The 19,500-nt window shown below is 38.0% G+C and overlaps 1 protein-coding gene across 14 annotated transcripts in view; it reads left to right on the top strand.

Annotated features, from left to right (window-relative positions):
• The window catches only part of adgrb1a (adhesion G protein-coupled receptor B1a), a 572,033-nt gene that overhangs the window by 497,117 nt on the left and 55,416 nt on the right, over window positions 1-19,500 (top strand). For all 14 annotated transcript variants that reach the window (XM_048528814.2, XM_059646190.1, XM_059646188.1 and 11 more), the window contains one exon: window positions 13,001-13,172. In XM_048528814.2, coding sequence (XP_048384771.1) covers window positions 13,001-13,172 — 172 coding nt within the window. The remainder of the gene's footprint in view (window positions 1-13,000; window positions 13,173-19,500) is intronic.

Raw genomic sequence — 19,500 nt, 5'->3', positions numbered from 1 at the left:
GACAAAAAACATGAAACAAAGATTTCTAAGGTAGGATATTCTGAGGAAATAAGTGTTGTACCTGATGGTGTAGATTTAGACGTTTTACAATAGTGTAGAATGGATAATTGTGAATCATTTCACATCTCTCCTGATTTTGTTTCAAGTGACTCCCCTGTAAAAGAAAAAAACTTTGAATAATTGTAAGGAAGTTGCTAGTGTTGGAGGGCTTGATATAGGGAGAGGCTAAATTGGCTGAGGCTATTTTTCTGAACCATTGGGGGCTGAGGGGTGATGTTATACGAGCTGATAAAATCGCGAGGGGCATGGTTAGGATGAATAGATAAAAGTCTTTGTCCTGGGGTGGGGGAGTCCAAAACTAGAAAGATTTAAAAGGGACCTAAGGGGCAACTTTTTCATGCAGGTAGTGGTGTGTATGGAATGAACAGCCAGAGGAAGTGGTGAAAGTGAGTACAATTACAATATTTAAAAGGCATCAGTATGGGTATCTGAATAGAATGAGCCAAATGCTGGTAAGTGGGACTGGGTTAATTTGGGCTATCTGGTTGACATGGACGAGTTGGACTGAAGGGTTTTTCTGTGCTGTACGTCTCTATGATTCTACATAGCAGAGCCATGAATGCTCTTGCAGATCAGAGTTGATCCCTTCCTTGCTGTATTCTTATCATGCCTATTTTATGCTGTACAGAAAATGTAACAATATTGGATTGAAACACCAGCTTCTGTTTTGCACTGCATTAGAGTAATCTATTGCTAGCTAGGAAGCGAAACACTCAGTTGACAGCCGGAAAATCCATAGCTAGGATATTTACCGTGTATTAAAAATAAAATGATATTGAATTATGTAAGATTTTCTTTCCACATATCTTGCCATAACTTCAGTGGGAGGTTGGCTGAAAGCCCAGGGAAATTACAAATAAAGCAGAATTGTAGCTAAGTGGACAAACCGTGCAAAAAATTCACTTCATGTAGTTTTCCCAGGGTTTCTGCCAAAAACATGGCAGGAAACTTGGCTCAACCTTGTGAAAATTTAGGACATTTCTCGCAAATTCCTAATAAAATTTCTGTTTGAACTGGCACAGATATATGCCAAATGATTTGATTCACAGTAAATGTGATTTTTTTTTGAACATGGTTCATTTATAACATTTCCTGAATTGGGCTTCATATCTCAGCTGATATACTGTTCACTGGCACTATTCACTGTCATCATCAGACCTATCTGACAGTTGAGCTGCTTGCTTGAATGGATTCTGACAGATCTCTCCTTCCATGAACATACAAGGCTCTCTACACGAAAACTCATTAATTTTACAGTTGTGTGACTTCTGCGCACATTTTGAAGCTGAAGGCCTTTAAGTCATGCTTAAGGTACACGAATGTTGCTTTTAAATCAATTTTCTGTCAAAATTGTTGCCATTTACAACTGGGAAATGATATTGGGAAAGCCTTCATTTGCTACCTTGTTTAAAAATCTTGCTGAATGTACAAGTGATCACACCATATTTGGTCAATATCAGAGAGGTTTAATGCAGGGTTCAAAAAGATAACTGGGGCTTTGCTGCTTTCATGAGTTGTTTGCAGTCATACATTTTTCTTTCTTAAGTTCAACAAAAGACACTGCTGAATACGTTTTTATATCCTAAACTTTAAATTTTTTTCACATAATGGCAAAATGACGTTTGAAGCATATTACCCAGTGTAAAAATATAGAAGTGGTTGAATGTAAAGTAATTTATCATTGGTAAAACATCTGACCTTGAAGCTGCTGCCTTAGTTCTACACAAAACAAATTTAATCTGACCAGAATTTATGGAATTTTAAACAATCAAAATTCCCATGGTGGTATAATGTCACTAAAACACAGCATTGTAATATCTTATTGACTACACTTTGTGGTAGCAGAGCAGTATGAAGCCTTAGTGCTTAAATATTTAATGAGGCACACCGTATTTCATGTCTCTGGAAGTAATTTTCCTCACCTAGCCATAAATTCACCTCTGGATTAGAACTACCATGTTTATGATTTATGTAAATCTAACATATAATTCTTTCCCTTTTAAGCATTTTCATCCCCATGATAAAGCATAAATTTGTTCTGTTTTACACCCACACCTTTTTTTCCCTTTGGGGAATAGAAGGAGGTTTTGGAAAGATTAACAGTTGAGCCATTTTACAAACATTCCTTTTGTGGCCTCCAAATCCAACAGAGGGATGGCTAAGTCAGAGCCATGCTCACAGGCAGCAGCATAGTTACTGAAATCATACAATCTTCATGTATAATATTTTGACACAATATATAATATTTGAGACTAAATTGTGGCTGTTCCTTTTCTAAATATAGTGCACAAATAAAATCCTTCTTTTCACCAAACAAAGCTCCGAGAAGTGCAGCCCGGGAATAGAATCTTTAGTTGAATAGTTTTTTTAAGTGTTCATGGGACTGCCACTCCTTGTTTGTCTTGCAAGTCACAGTCACTGAATTCAAATTTGACACCGCAACCATTAATTTGGATCACTGAGGGTTGATATGGGCAATGACATTGATGTACTGCATGCACATTTCTTTAGGCATTTGATACAGTGCCAGACAACAGAATTGTAAGGACAGTTCATGTTCAGAATTGTACAAACCTGGCAGTGTGACAGGATACAGAATTTACCATTTAATGAATGTTTTTTGAATGAGGGAAAAATTGTAGTGCAGTTCCCCAGGGGGTTGTCTTAAGACCCTTGTTCATCATGATACGTATTTTTAATGACCTAGACCTTTATATATAGGCACAATTTTCAAAAATTGCAGAAGTTATGAAACATGGAAGCCAGAGGAACTGTGAGAATGATAGTGTGAAACTCTAAAGAATGTAGACAAGTTGGTAGATTGAATTTATTGTACAAAGTGATTCAGTTTGGGTTAGAAGAATATGGAGAGACAACAATAAGTAACAATAATAATAATACAGGGCACATGTTAAAGAAGGTTCTGTAGCAAAGTGTGCACACATACACAAATATTTGAAGATAGTCAGGTTGGTTAAGAGGAATCAGAAATAAAACATAGAGCATCCTAACTTTTATCAATAAAGTGGGGAGAGCACAAAAGAGAATAAAAAAGTTCCGTAGAACATGTTTAATATACTACTTTGTCCCAACAGAAGTATTGTGTGTACTGGACAACATAGATTAGGAAGGATGCAAAGGTGCCAAAGTGTTTGCAAAAGAGATTTGTGAGAATGAGAAACTCAGCTTTGTGGAAAAATTGAAGCATTCATTAATTGCTAAATTCTGTTTCCTGTCACATAGCCAATTTCACATTCTTGATCATATTGTTCCACCCATGAACAAGAACCTTCCTTGCACGTCTACTTATTGTGTGGCACTGTCTCAAATATATCAGAAGTTTGTGTACACCATATTAATGTCATTGCCCTCATCAATCCTCACATGGCCCAAATTAATGCATATCCTTTGAGAAGGTTAAGTGGAGATTTGATGAAAGCATTCAAAATTCTGAAGGATCTTGACAGAGTAGATGGGGATAAATTGCAGACAGTGCTGGATAGATCACGGACAAAAGGGCATGGATTTGGAGTAATTGGTAAAAGAAACAAATGGAAATATAAGGAGAAACTTTTCAAACAGAGAGTGATTAAGTGTGTGCTGCTGAAGAGTGAGGTGTAGACAGGTTCACTTGAGGCATTTGAAAAGAAATTGAATTACCTGAACGGGAAGAATGTCCACAGTTATGGGGAGGACACACGGGGCAGGGAGACATTAGCATAGTGATAATGTCACTGGACATGTAGTCCAGAGGCCCAGGTTAATATTATGAGCAAAAAGGTTCACATTCTGCAATTTCAGCTGGTGAAATTTAAAATCAAATAAGAAATCTGAAATTAAAACTAACCACAGTCATAATAACACAAAAAAATCAAAAATTACTGTCATCAGTTGTCTTAAGAAGCCTGTCTGGTTCAGTAATCTTTTTGGTCTACATGTGAATCCATACCCACAGCAATGTGGTTGATTGATAATTGCCCTCTGAAATGGCCGAGAGAGAGCCAGTGGCTTCTATGGCATTTAGTGATTGACAAGATATTCTGGCTTTGTCAGCAACACCAACATCCCATAAAATATTTTAAAAAAGAAAAGCTGCATGTTTTGGTGGGAGAGTAGCTGGGACAAAGGAGGCTGAATGGTCTTCTGTGCTATTAGCAATTCAATAATGTATACAGATATGGATAATTCTGTGTGTATCAAATATTTAATCTAACATGAGAACCAAAAAAAGCCATCATTTCAAAAAAAATTACACAAGATTAAATGAGTCAAATATTTTTAGGCATAATTTGCAGTGTTTAGGTTTTACTCTGAAGCAGTTTAATATTTACAATAAACATACTAAAAGATTTTAAAGGAAAATCTGATTTTAATGCATTGTTTACCATGACCATAATTTCGGAACATATGGGACAGAAATTTAAATTAGGAAGTTAAGAACCAAAAAGAAAACCAGGGTAAGAGATTTGTGGAAAAAGTGATCAGTAAAGCCAGTAACATGAGTAGTGTAAATGGGTTGAAGCACAGAATAACTATGCTTCAAGAAATAAATTAGGCTGAAAGAAAGAAATCCCTGAGGCTGTTGTATACAACAAAAAAGCTATAATCAGAATGAGCTTCCTGATTCATTCTGGTTCCTGTAAATTTATATGCTGATTTGCAAAAACATTTCATGTTGTCTGCAGGGCACATGACCTAGTCAATCTTAGAAGTCTCATAAACAAGTGTTCCTCAGTGGTGCACAGTTAAAACAAGGGGAGCAATTTGTCAGATGTACACTGCGCAGACAGCTTGACAACGTTTGGAATAAGTTCTTTCCAGAAATCAGTTAAATGTAACTTCTGGCAGTGCCGGTGAAGGAAACCATTGCAAGCATGAAAAAGAAATGTTCACTACATTGATTTTGTTTTGATTGAGTAGCTGTGTCATGTGTGTAGATGTACTCTTGTCACAATGTGTTACAAATGGGCATGTCATTACAGCTATCATTTGACTTGCTGTCATATACAGTTACTGCAGTCTTTGTGATGGTAACTAAACAGTGCAGCATGTGAATAATCCTTCTCCCATTCTCTGTCAAAACTTTTGATAATTTATCTTTGCACTTTGCTAGCACTTAATAGGTTATAAATTCCTGACATATCAATCTGTCAGTTTAGAAATAGCAACTTGATATAAAGCTGTGGCTGTGTGAAACGTTCTAATTAGTATGGCGTTGTTAGCTATTAAATTTTAGTTTTTGACATAATTTGAATTTCTTAGACAACAGCATATAATGACTTTCACACTACTGAATTTCACAGAACTTTTTACAGCCAATAAGTACTTGTTTTAAGTGTGGTCACATATCTAATGGAGACCCTATTTCAATTAGATGATAGTGCCAAGACTAGGGGACACAGATTTAAGGTTTTGGGTAAGGGATGCAGCAGAAATAAGAGGGACAACTATTTTACATGGGAAATGACAATTATTTGGAAGTCTGGATAATTATTTGGAAATTACCAGTACTCGGGTGACTGGAGCAGAAACTGAGTACCCAAGAGAATAGTGGGAGCAAAAATAATTGACGATCACAAAGGAAATTTGTGTCCAGGATTTGAAAAGGTACTTGAAGAAAATAAATCTGTAGAACTTCAAGATTCAAATGGGGCAGAAATTCTGACTAGATTGCTCTGCAGGATTCCTACATGGACTTGATGGACCAGTTAGCCTACTTCTGTACTGTAAATACCTTTTTAACAGAAAAGGATGAAAGTCAATTTGTGTACAGCAAGCTGCCATGAAAAGCAATGTGATAATGACCAGATAGTCTTTTCTTAACAATATTGATTGATGCTAAATATTGTTCAGGATAGCAAGTACAAGACCTTATTAAATCTTCAGAGTCTTAGTTAATGGTGAACATAATTTCTGATGGGACATTCATCTCTCCAAAGCCAATGCATTTGAATACCCACCCTTCCCATCGTATGTCCCACCACTCTTCAGAGGGGAGAATCTTGGCTGGTCTCCAGTAATATAGCAATACACAAATGGTAGGCTAACAGAGGAATGCAGGATTGCCCAACAAGAATGTTGTCTTTCAGGTGTATCTTTCGATTTGCACATTCAATAAGACTGTTGCAAATGGACTTTAAAAAATCCCAATGCTTTATTTGCAATAGTCTATTTTTCCAGTTATCCTTGTTAATGCCATTGTCAATGCCACAGTGGTTGCACTTTGAAGACCTTCCTGGGTTATAACATGATATCCTGAGGTAGTGAAAGGCATTGCATAAATACAAGAATTTTTCTTTAATGAGTGATTTTATCCGTGTTTCATGGTATTTTAACAAGACTAAACACAGGATTATGAAATTCCTTAGAGATTATTGTATATAATGCATGTTTGCAGTTAGTGCAATACTCTTTGTCTGTGGAAATTGTATAGTATGAATGTTGGTTAGTGCTGGTTTCAGGCTAATTGATTTGTAAGTCCCTGTATGCACTCTTATTCTTGGGCACATTCTTCTCTGCTGCTCTACCCTTGGCTTTGTTCTTTGCCTACTTGCAAAAAGTGAGAAGTAGTGTTCTCCAGTGGTTAGTACTGCTCAAAATTTAATTGGAAGTGCAACTTTTGGTTGTCATTAAATACTGTGACAAAATTCAAAAGGAATAATAAACTTTACGGAATAATCAGCAGTACGTTACAGAGAGAAGTGCAGGTAAATGTTTTTACCCGGAGAATGATGGGTGCATGGAACACACTGCTAGTGAGGGTGATGAAGATAGGCACATTAGCAGTGCTTGACAGACACGTGAATGGGAGGTGAACAGAGGGATAGAAACACACATGGCCAATAAGTAGTGGGTCTAAATAAGGATTGGAATTGGTGCAGGCTTGGTGGGCTAAAAGGTCTGGGCTGTACTGTATTGTTCTCAATTGATTTCATTTCTGTAGATCTGAGGCTCTCAAAATCTTTTAATGTTACAGGTGAAGCAAGAAGCCATTTCACCCCTTTTAATTCACTTAATCTACTCCCAGGCTCCTGTCCCATATCTTTTAACATTTTCTTTTTCAAATAAGCTCCAGTTTAACTTTGTTCAGCGAAGGATTTATGACAAAATTCCATATGTTTTAGTGTTCCTTTGAATTATTTTTGATGATCTTATTCAACCGGTGCCAAAAGTCTAGTATTACTTAGGTTAAATAAGAGTACCGAGAAAAAGTTTGAAGAAATGCTACATTACAACGTAACCTTCTTGACTCAATTGATGATATCCCTAATGTTTCTTACCTGTAATTTCTCATTGTATGGGTTCTGGTGAGAACTTTGAAAATGGAGCAAGTCAATAACAAAAACCTGAAACTAAGGGAAGGTGATAAACAATGTTTCTCAGACAGAAAAATTTATAGAAATAAGAGTCATTCCATCTCTGAAAGCCTTCTCCACCATTCACTAAAATCATGAATAATCTTTTACCTTAACTTTCCTTCTTGCATTATGCTTTATTCCTTTGCTTCCACTGGTATCCACAAATCTAGTGACTTTATTTTCTGAACAGACCCAATTACTGAACATCCTCAGCTCTCTGGGATAAAGAATTCCAAACTTTCGCAGCCTTTTGAGAGGGGAAAGAAATCCTCACCTCAGTCTTTAATGACCATTTCTTTATTTTAAAATTTTGATCACTAATTTCAGATTCTCCACACAGGAAAACATGCAGCACTAACTCTGTCAAATCTGTCAAAAACGTTAAGGGGCCAAGATAAAAGGTTTGCTCATCCCCAGTGGCTCTGTTAGACTTGAATCAGTCTCTACCTTTGGGCAGACTATTCATGGGCCACAATCCACAATGACTTGTGTGACATTTTTCATTGATAGGGCACTTCAGTGAATTGAAATAAATCGGTAACATAGCGGTCCATGAATAAAATTTACCCTCTGAATATTTCAGTTTATCGTCTCCTCATTTCTGCTTTGAAATACTAAGGAGTGCAGGTCTGTCCCTACCTAGTCTTTCTTAAGGACAATCTTCTTATGTCATGATGGACCCTCTACGTTCCCTGTAAGGCAGGTTTACCTGTTTGTAGTATGTAGCAGGTGTGGTCTCACAAAGACCTTATTTTGTTACAGTTATCCATGAAAATGTCCGATTTTTACTCTGTGTAAATGAATAGATTTTGAGGTGTGTCTACTAACCAGCCCACTGACTGTGTTCATACATTACCCCTTATCCCAGGGGGTCTAATTTTGTTTAATAAGATCTTGTGCACACCATGTCAGTTTTTTTTTAAAAATCCAGTTATACTGCTGCACATCCATTGATTCTGCATTATCTACCTTGCCAGTTACAAACTCGGGGATGCTCACAAATTGTGGAAAAACACTTTCTTTCATAAAGCTATACCGACCCTGCTGAATGATATAATGATTTCCCAAGTTCCTGTTGCCATGTCCATAGTAATGTATACAGGTTTCTCTTCTGCTGGTTTCAGGCTAATTGATTAAAAGTTCTGTTTTCTGTCTTTGCAACATCTTTTTCTAATGCTAATGCTTTGCTGTTTGTCACTTACAAAAGGTGAGATGTATTTTGCAGTGTTCAATGCTGCTGAAAATTTGTGCAAACAATTTGTACCTTGGAATCCAAAGTTCAATATATGTTCAGAGTGAGTTTATAATTGGCACAGTAATTTCTGCGACTCTCTTTTTGGCAAGAAGAATAATGAGGCAATATGGTACAGTGAAGGGGAAATGGTTGTGGTAGTTAACAGATTAAATGCCTAAAATTTGGAAATAAGGCCATTTAAAAAAAAACAAGCAAAATGCTAAGATTCTTTCATTGAGGTTTACAAAACTGAAAAGCAGAAGACCCAACTTAATGCTAATATAGAACCTTGGGAAAATGGCTTTTAGAGTTGCATGTACAGTTTTGGTTTCCATATTACAAGAAAAAACAATCTCGCATAGGAACAGGAGTAGGCCATTCAGCCTGTTTTGCCAATTTCATGGCTGATCTGTAGACTGAATCCTTATACCTGCATTTAGTTCATATCTCTTAATACTTTTGCTTAACAAAAAAATTAGTGAACTTAGATTTAAAATAAAAAAAACTTAATCTTGCATCAGCTGCCATTTCTGGAAGAGAGTTCCAAACCTCTATCACACTTTGTGTGTACTTGCACTTTCTAACATTTCTCCATTACAGCCTGGCCGTAATATTTTAGATTAAGCCTCCTCATTGTAGAACCTCCAATTAGTGGAAATATCTTATTTGTAACTACCCTGCCTTTTGCTGTTAATAACTTGAATACTTTGATCAGATCACCCCTAAACCTTCTAAATTATTGAGAAAACAGGCCAAGTTTGTATAATGCCTCCTCATAACCTTAACCCCTGATGTCTTGAGGCACTAAAAAAAAACGAGAAATGAGAGGTTATACAGATCACAATAAAAACTCAAACAATTGGTGAAGCTAGTGCCATTCCCTTTGGAGATAAGTTTGAGACGATTTGCCAGAGCTGTTCAAATAATCATTAAGGATGTAAGTGGGTTGGATAGCAGGAAGCTGTTTCTACTGACAGAAGGTTTGAAAATCAAAGAACACGGATTTAAATTGATTGAGAAAGGAATCAATGGAAACATGAAGAAAAACTGCTTCATGCAATAGATCACGAGGTTGGAGAAAGTGCTGCCAGAGAGGGTAGTTCAGATCGATTAGCTCATGGCTTGCAGAAGTAAATTGGTTAATTATCTACAGGAAAACTTGCAGGGCTACGGGGAAAAGTAGGAGAGTGGGACAAAATGAGTTGTTTTTGCAGAAAAATGCCATTGTCACGATGGGCCAAATGGCCTTCTGTTTTCAATCCATTCTTTCATTCAGGGGCTATCTTTTTTACCCCTTGAAAAGAGTAAGTTCAAGCGTAGGATGATAGAGGTTTTGATTATAAAAGAATATCATAGAATCATTATAACATGGACAAAAGCCATTCAACCCATCACGTCTGTGCTGGGCCTCCTAAGGATTAATTCACAAACTGCTACCTTTTCCCCACACATGTACAGTCATAAAATTGTACTGCAGACCCTTTTGTTCAACTCATCCATGCCACCCAGATATCCTAAATAAATCTAGTCTCATTTGCCAGCATTTGGCCCAAATCCCTCCAAACCATTCCCATTCATATACCCGTCCAGATGCCTTTTAAATGTTGTAAATGTACCAGCCCCCACCGATTCCTCTGGCAGCTCGTTCCAGAGATGCACCACCCTCTGTGTGTAAAAGTTGCCCCGCAGGTCCCTTGCAAATTTTTTCCCCTCTCATGTTAGACCTATAACCCTGTAGTTTTGGATTCCCCCAACCTGGGGAAGAGACTTTGTCTATTCACCCTGCCCATGCCCCTCATGATGTTTTAAACCTCTATAAGGTCACCCCTCAGTCTCTGGTGCTGCAGAGAACATAGCTCCGACCTATCCAACTTCTCTCTGTAGCTCAATTCCTACAAACCAGGCAACATCGTTGTAAATCATTTCTAAACCTTTTCAAGTTTCACAACACCCTTCCTGTAGCAGGGAGACCGGAATTTGTGTTACATATATCCACATATACCAGTATAAGTATCAATTAGACTACATATAGTTTTCACAGCAAGTCTAATCAACACACAGTCCTTGGGCTAAATTTATTTATACCTTTCTCCAGAGAGTGTGGTCTGTTCTCCCAGTTTGTCAGTATCCATTACATCTACTCTGACTAAATCACCTTCCACTTGAGTGCTTTCAATTTGTCTTCCCTGTTCCTGAACCTTAGGAATTGCCAGTAGTCAGGACTGTGTTGTTTCCGTACTCTAAACTTCTTTCCTTACCCCTTTCCTCCCAGAATCCTGCTTCCTCTTGTTGTCAACTTTACCACCCCCCAACCAAATATCTCCTGCCAATTCTGCCATCTTCCTCTCTCCTCATCTTCAGGATCCTGAGGAAGAAGTCCTTGTATGACACTTCTTCATCTGCCAACAAGCTCTCCATTTCGCTGACACCCTTCTCATGCAAGCACCAGGAGATGCGACGGCAATCCTGTTATCTCATTCACTCCCATTGTTCCAAATACCTGTTTATTTTTTCTTATGGTAAAATAGCAATTTATTTGTACTTTTGTCAATTTAATGTACTCTATTTGCTGCCCACAATGCAGACTTCTCCGCACTAGTCCAGCCGAACATTGATTGGATGACAGTTTTGTGTAACAGTTCCTTTCAGGCCACAAGCTTGACGCTTCACTCCCACGCTGACTGCTTTGTTCTCAACCTCCTACGCTGTTCCAGTGAAGCTCATCATAAGCTTCCAGGAACAACACCTTATCTTTTGGTGCTGTGTTTTCAACTCTTCCAAAGTCAAAATCAAGTTGCATCAATTTCAGATTAAAACTTCTGCTCCCTTCTTTTTGGATGATTGCTGCATCAATTTGCATCTGTTGATTTGTCCTGTAATTGTACATATTATCTCTTTCCTATTATCCCTTTGCTATACAATCTGTCCTGCCGTTCACCCCATAAGATCTTCCTTTTTGCTCTTTCCACCCTCTCCCTCATTCCATCTTTCTCGAGCTCTACAAAAATGCCAATTTGAAACATTGATTATCTTTCTCTCTCCACAGATGCTGCCAAATTGGCTGGGCTTTTTTCCAGCACTTCCTGTAATTTTGTATCAGAAACGCAGATTTGTTTGCACAGAAAGTTGGTGGCTGAAACAAGATTATGTAGACTTATGTAGATACGTTGAAGTTTTATTTTATAACTTTAGGAAGGGGCAGGCGAAATCTGTATAGGACATTTTCTAATTCAATAAGTTTACAACTGAGCAAGATGTGTATGGAAGATTTACATCACATCCCCTCCCATGTTCTTATTGGACATATCACATCTCACTGCTGGTAATGACATATCCTCTAATTATTCCAAATGTACTTCTAAGTGTACTGAATGCAATATGATTTGCAGCTTTATGAAGTTGATGATGTTTTTGGACATGTTATTGTTCTAATAATCATTAGTATTTTCAGTGTTGAATGCAGGATAACGCACCAGAAAAAATAAATTATGAGGAAAAATGGATATTCTTACTGATCAGCTTATTGAAGTGGAACTTGCTGAAAGGAAATCTGTAAAGTTGTTTCTACTGACAGAAACAGTTAAATCCTTCAGTTAAAATGAAACTAAATATATTTGTCGCAAGCCTAAATGGTTCAGATGTTTTTTTGAACATAGGAAACCACACAACCTTTAGTATTGTGAGGATTTTTTAAAAATATCCATTCATGAGATGTGGGCAATGCTGACTGTTTCAGCATTTATTGCCCGACCCTAGCTGCCCTTGAACTGAATGGCTTGCTAAGCCATTTCAGAGGACAGTTGAAAGTCAACCAGATCTGTGGGTCTGTCGTCACATTTCTTTGCTCTTTTCAGTCACCTGAATGCATTTTGTATGGTATGATCTACCTGTAATGCACGCAAAACGAAACTTCTTGCTACTCGTGGCAATGATAAATCAAATCAAATGTTAGGCCAGACCAGGTGACGTTGGTCAATGTCCTTTCTTGAAGGGAATTAGTGAGTGAGAAGTTTTCTCTTCTGACAATTGGCAATGGTTTCACATACATCAATAGATTTTAATTCCAGACTTTTTTCTTATAATTGAATTCCATTTCCACCATCTCCTGTGGCAAGATTCAACCTGGGGCCCCCAGAAATCCCCAGTTTCTGGATTTATAGTCCACTGATAATACTAATAAGCCATTGCCTCCTTCTAATTGTAATAGTTGTTCGTTTGGCATTTCTGCTTTATTGTATTTGGATTATGTGTTAACCTGAGTCTCAGATAAATGATAACATTGACCTGACACTGGCAGATGTTATTTCACATTTTCCTCCTAATATTCTTTCTTCTCCTCCCTTTATAGGGCATCTCTTTGGAGCTCTTGTGTTGTCCTGCCACTTCTAGCACTGACCTGGATGTCTGCAGTGTTAGCCATCACTGATCGAAGATCAGCCCTCTTTCAGATCCTCTTTGCTGTCTTTGACTCTTTGGAAGGCTTTGTCATTGTAATGGTCCACTGCATTTTGAGAAGAGAGGTATGTCACATGGAAATACATGTGAGATTAAAGGGCAGGGGAAATTCTTTGCAGGGCTAACAAATCCTGCATGTATGATCTACCATTGAGTAATTGAAAGGGGAATAAAAATATGTGTGAAGTAGTGATGCCAATGGCGTATTTGGTTTGCATGCATTTCCTCTTAAATCTGAATTTGATGTCTGTTTTACATGTTTCAAAAATATTCAGATGGGATCAAAAATAACTGCCAGTGATTTGTGAGGCATTAGTCAAGGATTAAGATGTCATTGAACACCATATGAGTAAAACTCAGTTGAATTATGTGATCTCAGTATTCAAGATTACTTCTTGCGATAGAGCAAGAGAAACTAATTGTTTTTCTTTCAGGAAGGTCATTTGCCCAGCTCAGTTTGGGATATCTCATTGCTGTGTGTGATCATGTCAAAGGTTGATCAAAATCTGCTACATGATTTTGACTGTCTTCATTGTTCTGCATGATGTTTGGATTGAAGGAAAAATATATCTGAAGTGTTTTTCAGTAGTGTATTTCTATGGACACGGAGCCCTTTTCTTAAATAAAAAGGGCACCTAGCCCACAACATTGCCCAAGTCTGGAAAGGAAAGTTAATGAATTAAAGTGTAGGCAAGGTATCATTAGTTAAAGTCCATTTCTAAAATGGAAAAGGGAGAAGGAAGATCAGAAAATGATAGTGAATGGGAGGGCTGGGTGAGCAGAACTAAATTGAGATGTGTTTTTGTATTTACAAATGATGCGTTTATTTCAGTCGTGTCGACTTGATATTACAGTATTGTTGTTATTCCTCTTATTCAGGTAACCTATTTAGAATAAATGTAAGTGTTTATGCATAATATATAGATGTATTTATCCATATGGGTGTGTATCTAAGTCAACTGAAGCTACTTAAAAATGACACATTCTCTGGGACTGTTTACAGTTTGTCAGTTTATCATATATACCTTCTTTATACATTTTCCAGAATTTTAACATTCCAAAATCAAGGACCAAAATTATGAAATCACTAATAAATTCAGTAAAGAATTCAGGGGAAACTCATTACCAAACGGGAATGTTGAAAAAAAAATGAAATTGTTACGTAGATGTGTTTAAGGGGAAGCTCAATAAGTGTATGAATGAGGGGGAAAATAATAAAGGATAAGCTAATAGGATGAGATGAAGTTGAAATCAACGGAAGGTAGCTGTGTGTGGCAAGTAAAAAGCTGGCACTGGTCCAAATGGCCTTTCTCTGCCTTGTAAATAATGCGTTGGCTCTCAGATGTCTCATGGCCAAAACAATCAGTATTATGGAAAATAAGTGTGATGTGAGATCTGTAAATGAATGTACTGAATGAAGCGGTTATTAATTGGGAAGTTGATTGGGGAGTGAATGTGTACTAGATAATTAGTCAAGAGTGTTTGATGAAATAGTTGTCTCCACTCTTGAGCAATTGTTTTTCTTGAGCTTCTCCTTAAATCTATAAGGTATGGTAAAAGCAATAGTATAAGCCAGAGATAGCAAGGTGTAGAGTTGGATTAACACAGCAGGTCAAGCAGCATCAGCGGAGCAGGAAAGCTGACATTTCAGGTCTGGACCCAGACCTTTCTGAAGAAGGTTTCAGACCTGAAACATCAGCTTTCCTGCTGCTGTGATGCTGCTTGGACTGCTGTGTTCATCCAGCTCTAGACTTTGTTATCTCAGATTCTGCAGCATTGGCAGTTCCTAGGATCTCAGTATAAACCAGAGTATGCATTAACTGCTGGCTGTATATTGACACGAGTAGTACTGAGAGCAATGGTATAGCATTAACACCCTTTGTAAAATCATGATGCCACTTGCAGTTTAATAATTGGATTTGGAAATCTGAGCCTTAATGTTGTTCAACAAATTATTTTATTGCTTGAACCATGTCAAAAGAATGTAATTTTCCACGTTGTATGGATTGAGTGCTCCTCATTTTTGACTAAAATTGAAACCATGGAAGAAAACTAATTTTATAGGAAACTACTACCTGGTGAAGCATCAGAGATGCCGACATGCCACAGTTCTTGGATGATAAATTCCCATGACTGTTGAGCAACATTAACCTGAAGCAAAATGCAGGTCCAAAAGTTTTGGAGATGGAAGTTACCACAATCAGGTCACATCGCATCTGCTAATAGCCAAACCAATCCCAAATTAATGGTGCCCTTTGAGGTTTATCTCATTTTCAGGTGCATTATTTGAGATCAAAGTGGTTCACCTGCATACCAGGGAAAATGGTGTTCACATGATGAAGAGAATTTTGAACATACATTGAAATAAAACAGTTTTCTTGAACCCTTTAAGTACTAAAGATCCTTTGTGGGTTTTAATGCATGCTTTCCATCACATGACATCTATAGAAATGGTTCTCTGTACCTTTCCAATTCTGAATATTTCAACATAGTAAGTACAATTCTGATTATTCTCTGAATAAATGGATTATATGATTACTCAAATAGCAGGTTTTGTATTATTTTGAACACAATGCTACTTGTTACAGTCCTCGAAGGGTTATTATTACACAGTTTGTGATCCATTCTCATAAAAGGAAATGTGGATGAATAATTGGGTTCAACTTTTCTCCAGATAAGATCGGAAGTACAGAACCCAGCTGCCACCTTCATTGCAAATCATGGAGCCTTGCCATCCATTTTATCTCCTCATTGGCCACTGCCTCAGATTGATTTAACCTGTTTGTAACCTCTGGATCCCAAACAACCCTGACCACCATTTTCCATTAACGTAATGTGGCTTGCATCCAATCTGCGCCCTGTACTTGCGGACTTTAATCTTCTTATCTTTGGATTAAGAATTTTCATCCTCATGTTTAAATCCTTCCACAACCTTGCTGCTCACTATCTCTCCAACCTCTTCCAACCCTGAGTCTGCCACATTCTATTGTGCAGAATTCATAAATGTGAGACAGAGAGACTGGATGAGACGGAACCAGAACATACAGTTATAACCTGTTGAAGTAGGATTTACCCTACCAGGACTAATTGATCAATGTGTCAATGAAGTTGATATTAAACTGAGTTAACAAATTAAAATTATAAATGTTTTCTAACAAGGGAACAGTAATATGATTTTTTTAAGGATAGATGATGTGGCAAATATAATGGTTTTAAGAAGAGCATCCTAAAGCTTCATTAAAATTTCATTTGAAAGAGAATCTTAGATGAGAGGGAGATGTTGCTGCCAAAAGGGACAAACTGAAATAAGGGAGTTGGGAGACAGGAGGTATAGTTGCCGATGGTAGGTTCATGCATTAGAGGTCTTGCTTCATCCTTATCTTTCTTTGATATGCTGTCATATTTCCTCATTTGGAAAATTGAGGAAATGTGAGGAAATATGAGAGCATGTCAAAGAAAGATAAGGATGAAGCAAGACCTCTAATGCATGAACCTACCATCGGCAACTATACCTCCTGTCTCCCAACTCCCTTATTTCAGTTTGCCCCTTTTGGCAGCAACATCTCCCTCTCCTCTAAGACTCTCTTTCAAATGAAACTTTAATGAAGCTTTAGGATGCTCTTCTTAAAACCTTTACATTTGCTACATCATCTATCCTTAAAAAAAATCATATTACTGTTCCCTTGTTAGAAAATGTTTATTGTTTTAAGTTGCTCACCCATATTTAAATTTTGAGGTGACAGTACTGTGAAGGGGTTAAGGTCTCAAATGCACGCTAACTTTGGGATGAATTGCTGGCAAGTTCCTATGATATATTTTTTTCAAAAATCAACATAATTTTCATCTTGTCACCTTGTGTGAATCCTTGTGTGAACTAAAGCAAGCCAGATAATTTGAATTTATTTCACTTATGTTCCGAATATTGATTTATTTATCACTCTATCTAGCTTAAAACTTTCAACTTCAACAAGAAATTGTTGGCCTTTTGGAAAGAGTGTGAGCATTCAGCAATTTATGCATTGTATGGCATTTCTCAGTGAAATCAACTTTTGAAGATACTTGATTTCACATTCAACTTTTAAAGTGAGAGCTTATTGAATAATTTTCCCTTAATTTCTAAATTCCAGTAAGTAAAATAGAATACAATTTGTCAGCTATTATTACAGTATTTAATGCTGGTTTAAGGCTTTTCATGTGAGCATGAATATTTGCTTCATTGACACCAAATGTGCACCAGAAGCTTTTTTTAAAAACAATCTTCAAACATTCCCAATGACATGATAGTCTCACAGTCAGTATAACTTTTCATAGAGTCATAGATTGATATATTAGAGGAAAACCCTCAGTACATTATGCCTACTTTGGGTCTATGGAAGACCTATCTAATTAATTCAACTCCACTATTTATTGTTCGTGTTTTTTTCCTTTATTGTGTATTTATTGAATTCTCTTTTGAAGTTTATTATGGAATCTGTTCCCATCATCTTTCAAGGGGTTCATCACAAATCTTTGTTGTGGAAAAACCCATTTCCTTCTGTATTTGTATTTATTTGCCAGTGGCCTTAAAATTGTTTTGTCTGGTAAAGGAGCTTTTGGCTAGGGATAGCAGCTTCTCCTGGTGTACTATAACAAAACACTTAAAGATTTTGAAGTCATCAATCAAATCTTCCTTTGACCTTTCTGTTGAGGAATACAACTTGTTTTTGATTCCCTTCTCCACCTAACTGAAGTCCTTTGTTCCTGTTTTGTAGTAAATCTCCTCTAGTTCCTATCAAAAGCTTTGACATCATTTCTAAATTGTAACGTCCAGAACTTTCAAAATTATGTGTTTGTCCATCTCCAGGTCATTTCCTTTTTGTTCTCCATTAAAATCCTTCCATTCAGTTTATGTAGTTCAAGCTGTAGGTGGTGGGACATTTCTTCAGGTTGCTACTGGGGACTCTACCACCTCCCCTCGTCCACATTGATGAAATCCGTGATCCATGGGTGGCATCCCCAACCTGCTGCTAATTATGGCCCCATCAGTGGGTGAGAGTGGGGTCACAGTGTGCAGGGAACATGACAGCAAACAGGAATGCTTACTGTGCCTCTGGGTGACAGATGGAGTGTTCAGTTTCTCCTCATTCAGAGGCACCCAGTCATTGATTGAAAGTGGCCTGTTATTGGGAGGGGAGGGGGCTTGGCTATAATTACCCCCACCCCAGCACTTGCTTTGTGGGCCTGGAACCAGTGATATTACTGAGCTGGGTGTGCTACCAACAGAAGCGGCCACCTCCCACTGGCACAGTGATTCATTTGAGCTACCTGCCTCTGACATGCATATAAGCTTTCACCAAGTGGGATTGACGCCCAGGATCCCTCTCCTCTCCTGCCCAGATGGCGAGCCATCCTAAAGACATAGAAGCATAGAAAATAGGGGTAGGCCATTCAGCCCTTTGAGCCTTCTGTGTCATTTATTATAAACATGGCTGATCATCCAACTCAGTACAAGTTCCCATTTGTTCCCCCATATGATCATAGAATTCCTACAGTGTGGAAACAGGCCGTTCGGCCCAACCAGGTCACACCAAACCTCACAGCATCCCACCCAGAACTATCCCCCATAACCCACCTCATCTACACATTCCTGAACACTACGGGCAATTTAGCATGACCAATCCACGTGGTCTGCACATTTTTGGACTGTGGGAGGAAACCAGAGCACCCAGAAGGTACCCACGCATACACGGGGAGAATGTGCAAACTCCACACAGACAGTCACCTGAGGGTGGAATTGAACCTGAGGCCTGGATGCTGTGAGGCAGCAGGGCTAACCACTAAGCCACCGTGCCACCCAGTCTCCTGTAATCCCATTAGCCCCAAATGCTGTATTCAACTCCTTCTGGAAATCATCCAGAGCTTTGGCCAACATTGGTGAATTCCACTTTCTGGGTGAAGAAATTTCTTCTTATCTCAGCCCTAAGTTGTTTTCTCCATATCCTTAGATTCTGGATTCTGTGGCCAATGGGAATATCTTTGCTATACCTGTCCTCTCTGATCATAGAATTCTGTGAGATTCCTCCTCATTCTCCTGACTTCCACCAAATATAATTCTAAATGATTTAACCTCTTCTTGCACGTCAGTCCTATGATCCCAGAAATTCATCTTATAAATTCCCTTTGAATGCTTTTGTGGCAAGACATTCTGTTACCTGTAATTGAACCCTTTCGATGTGAAGGCCAGCATACCATTTGCCTTCTTTACTACCTGCTGTGCCTGAATGCTTACCACCAGTGACAAAAAGATGTAGAGCTGGATGAACATGGCAGGCCAAGCAGCATCAGAGGAGCAGGAAGGCTGACGTTTCAGGCCTAGACCCTTGTTATCTCAGATTCTCCAGTATCTACAGTTCC

The sequence above is a fragment of the Stegostoma tigrinum genome, chromosome 5 (genome assembly GCF_030684315.1).
Source record: "Stegostoma tigrinum isolate sSteTig4 chromosome 5, sSteTig4.hap1, whole genome shotgun sequence".
NCBI classification, from domain to species: Eukaryota; Metazoa; Chordata; class Chondrichthyes; order Orectolobiformes; family Stegostomatidae; genus Stegostoma; species Stegostoma tigrinum.
Note: the sequence above shows the minus strand (reverse complement) of the source record. Positions and strands in the feature narration are given on the sequence as shown.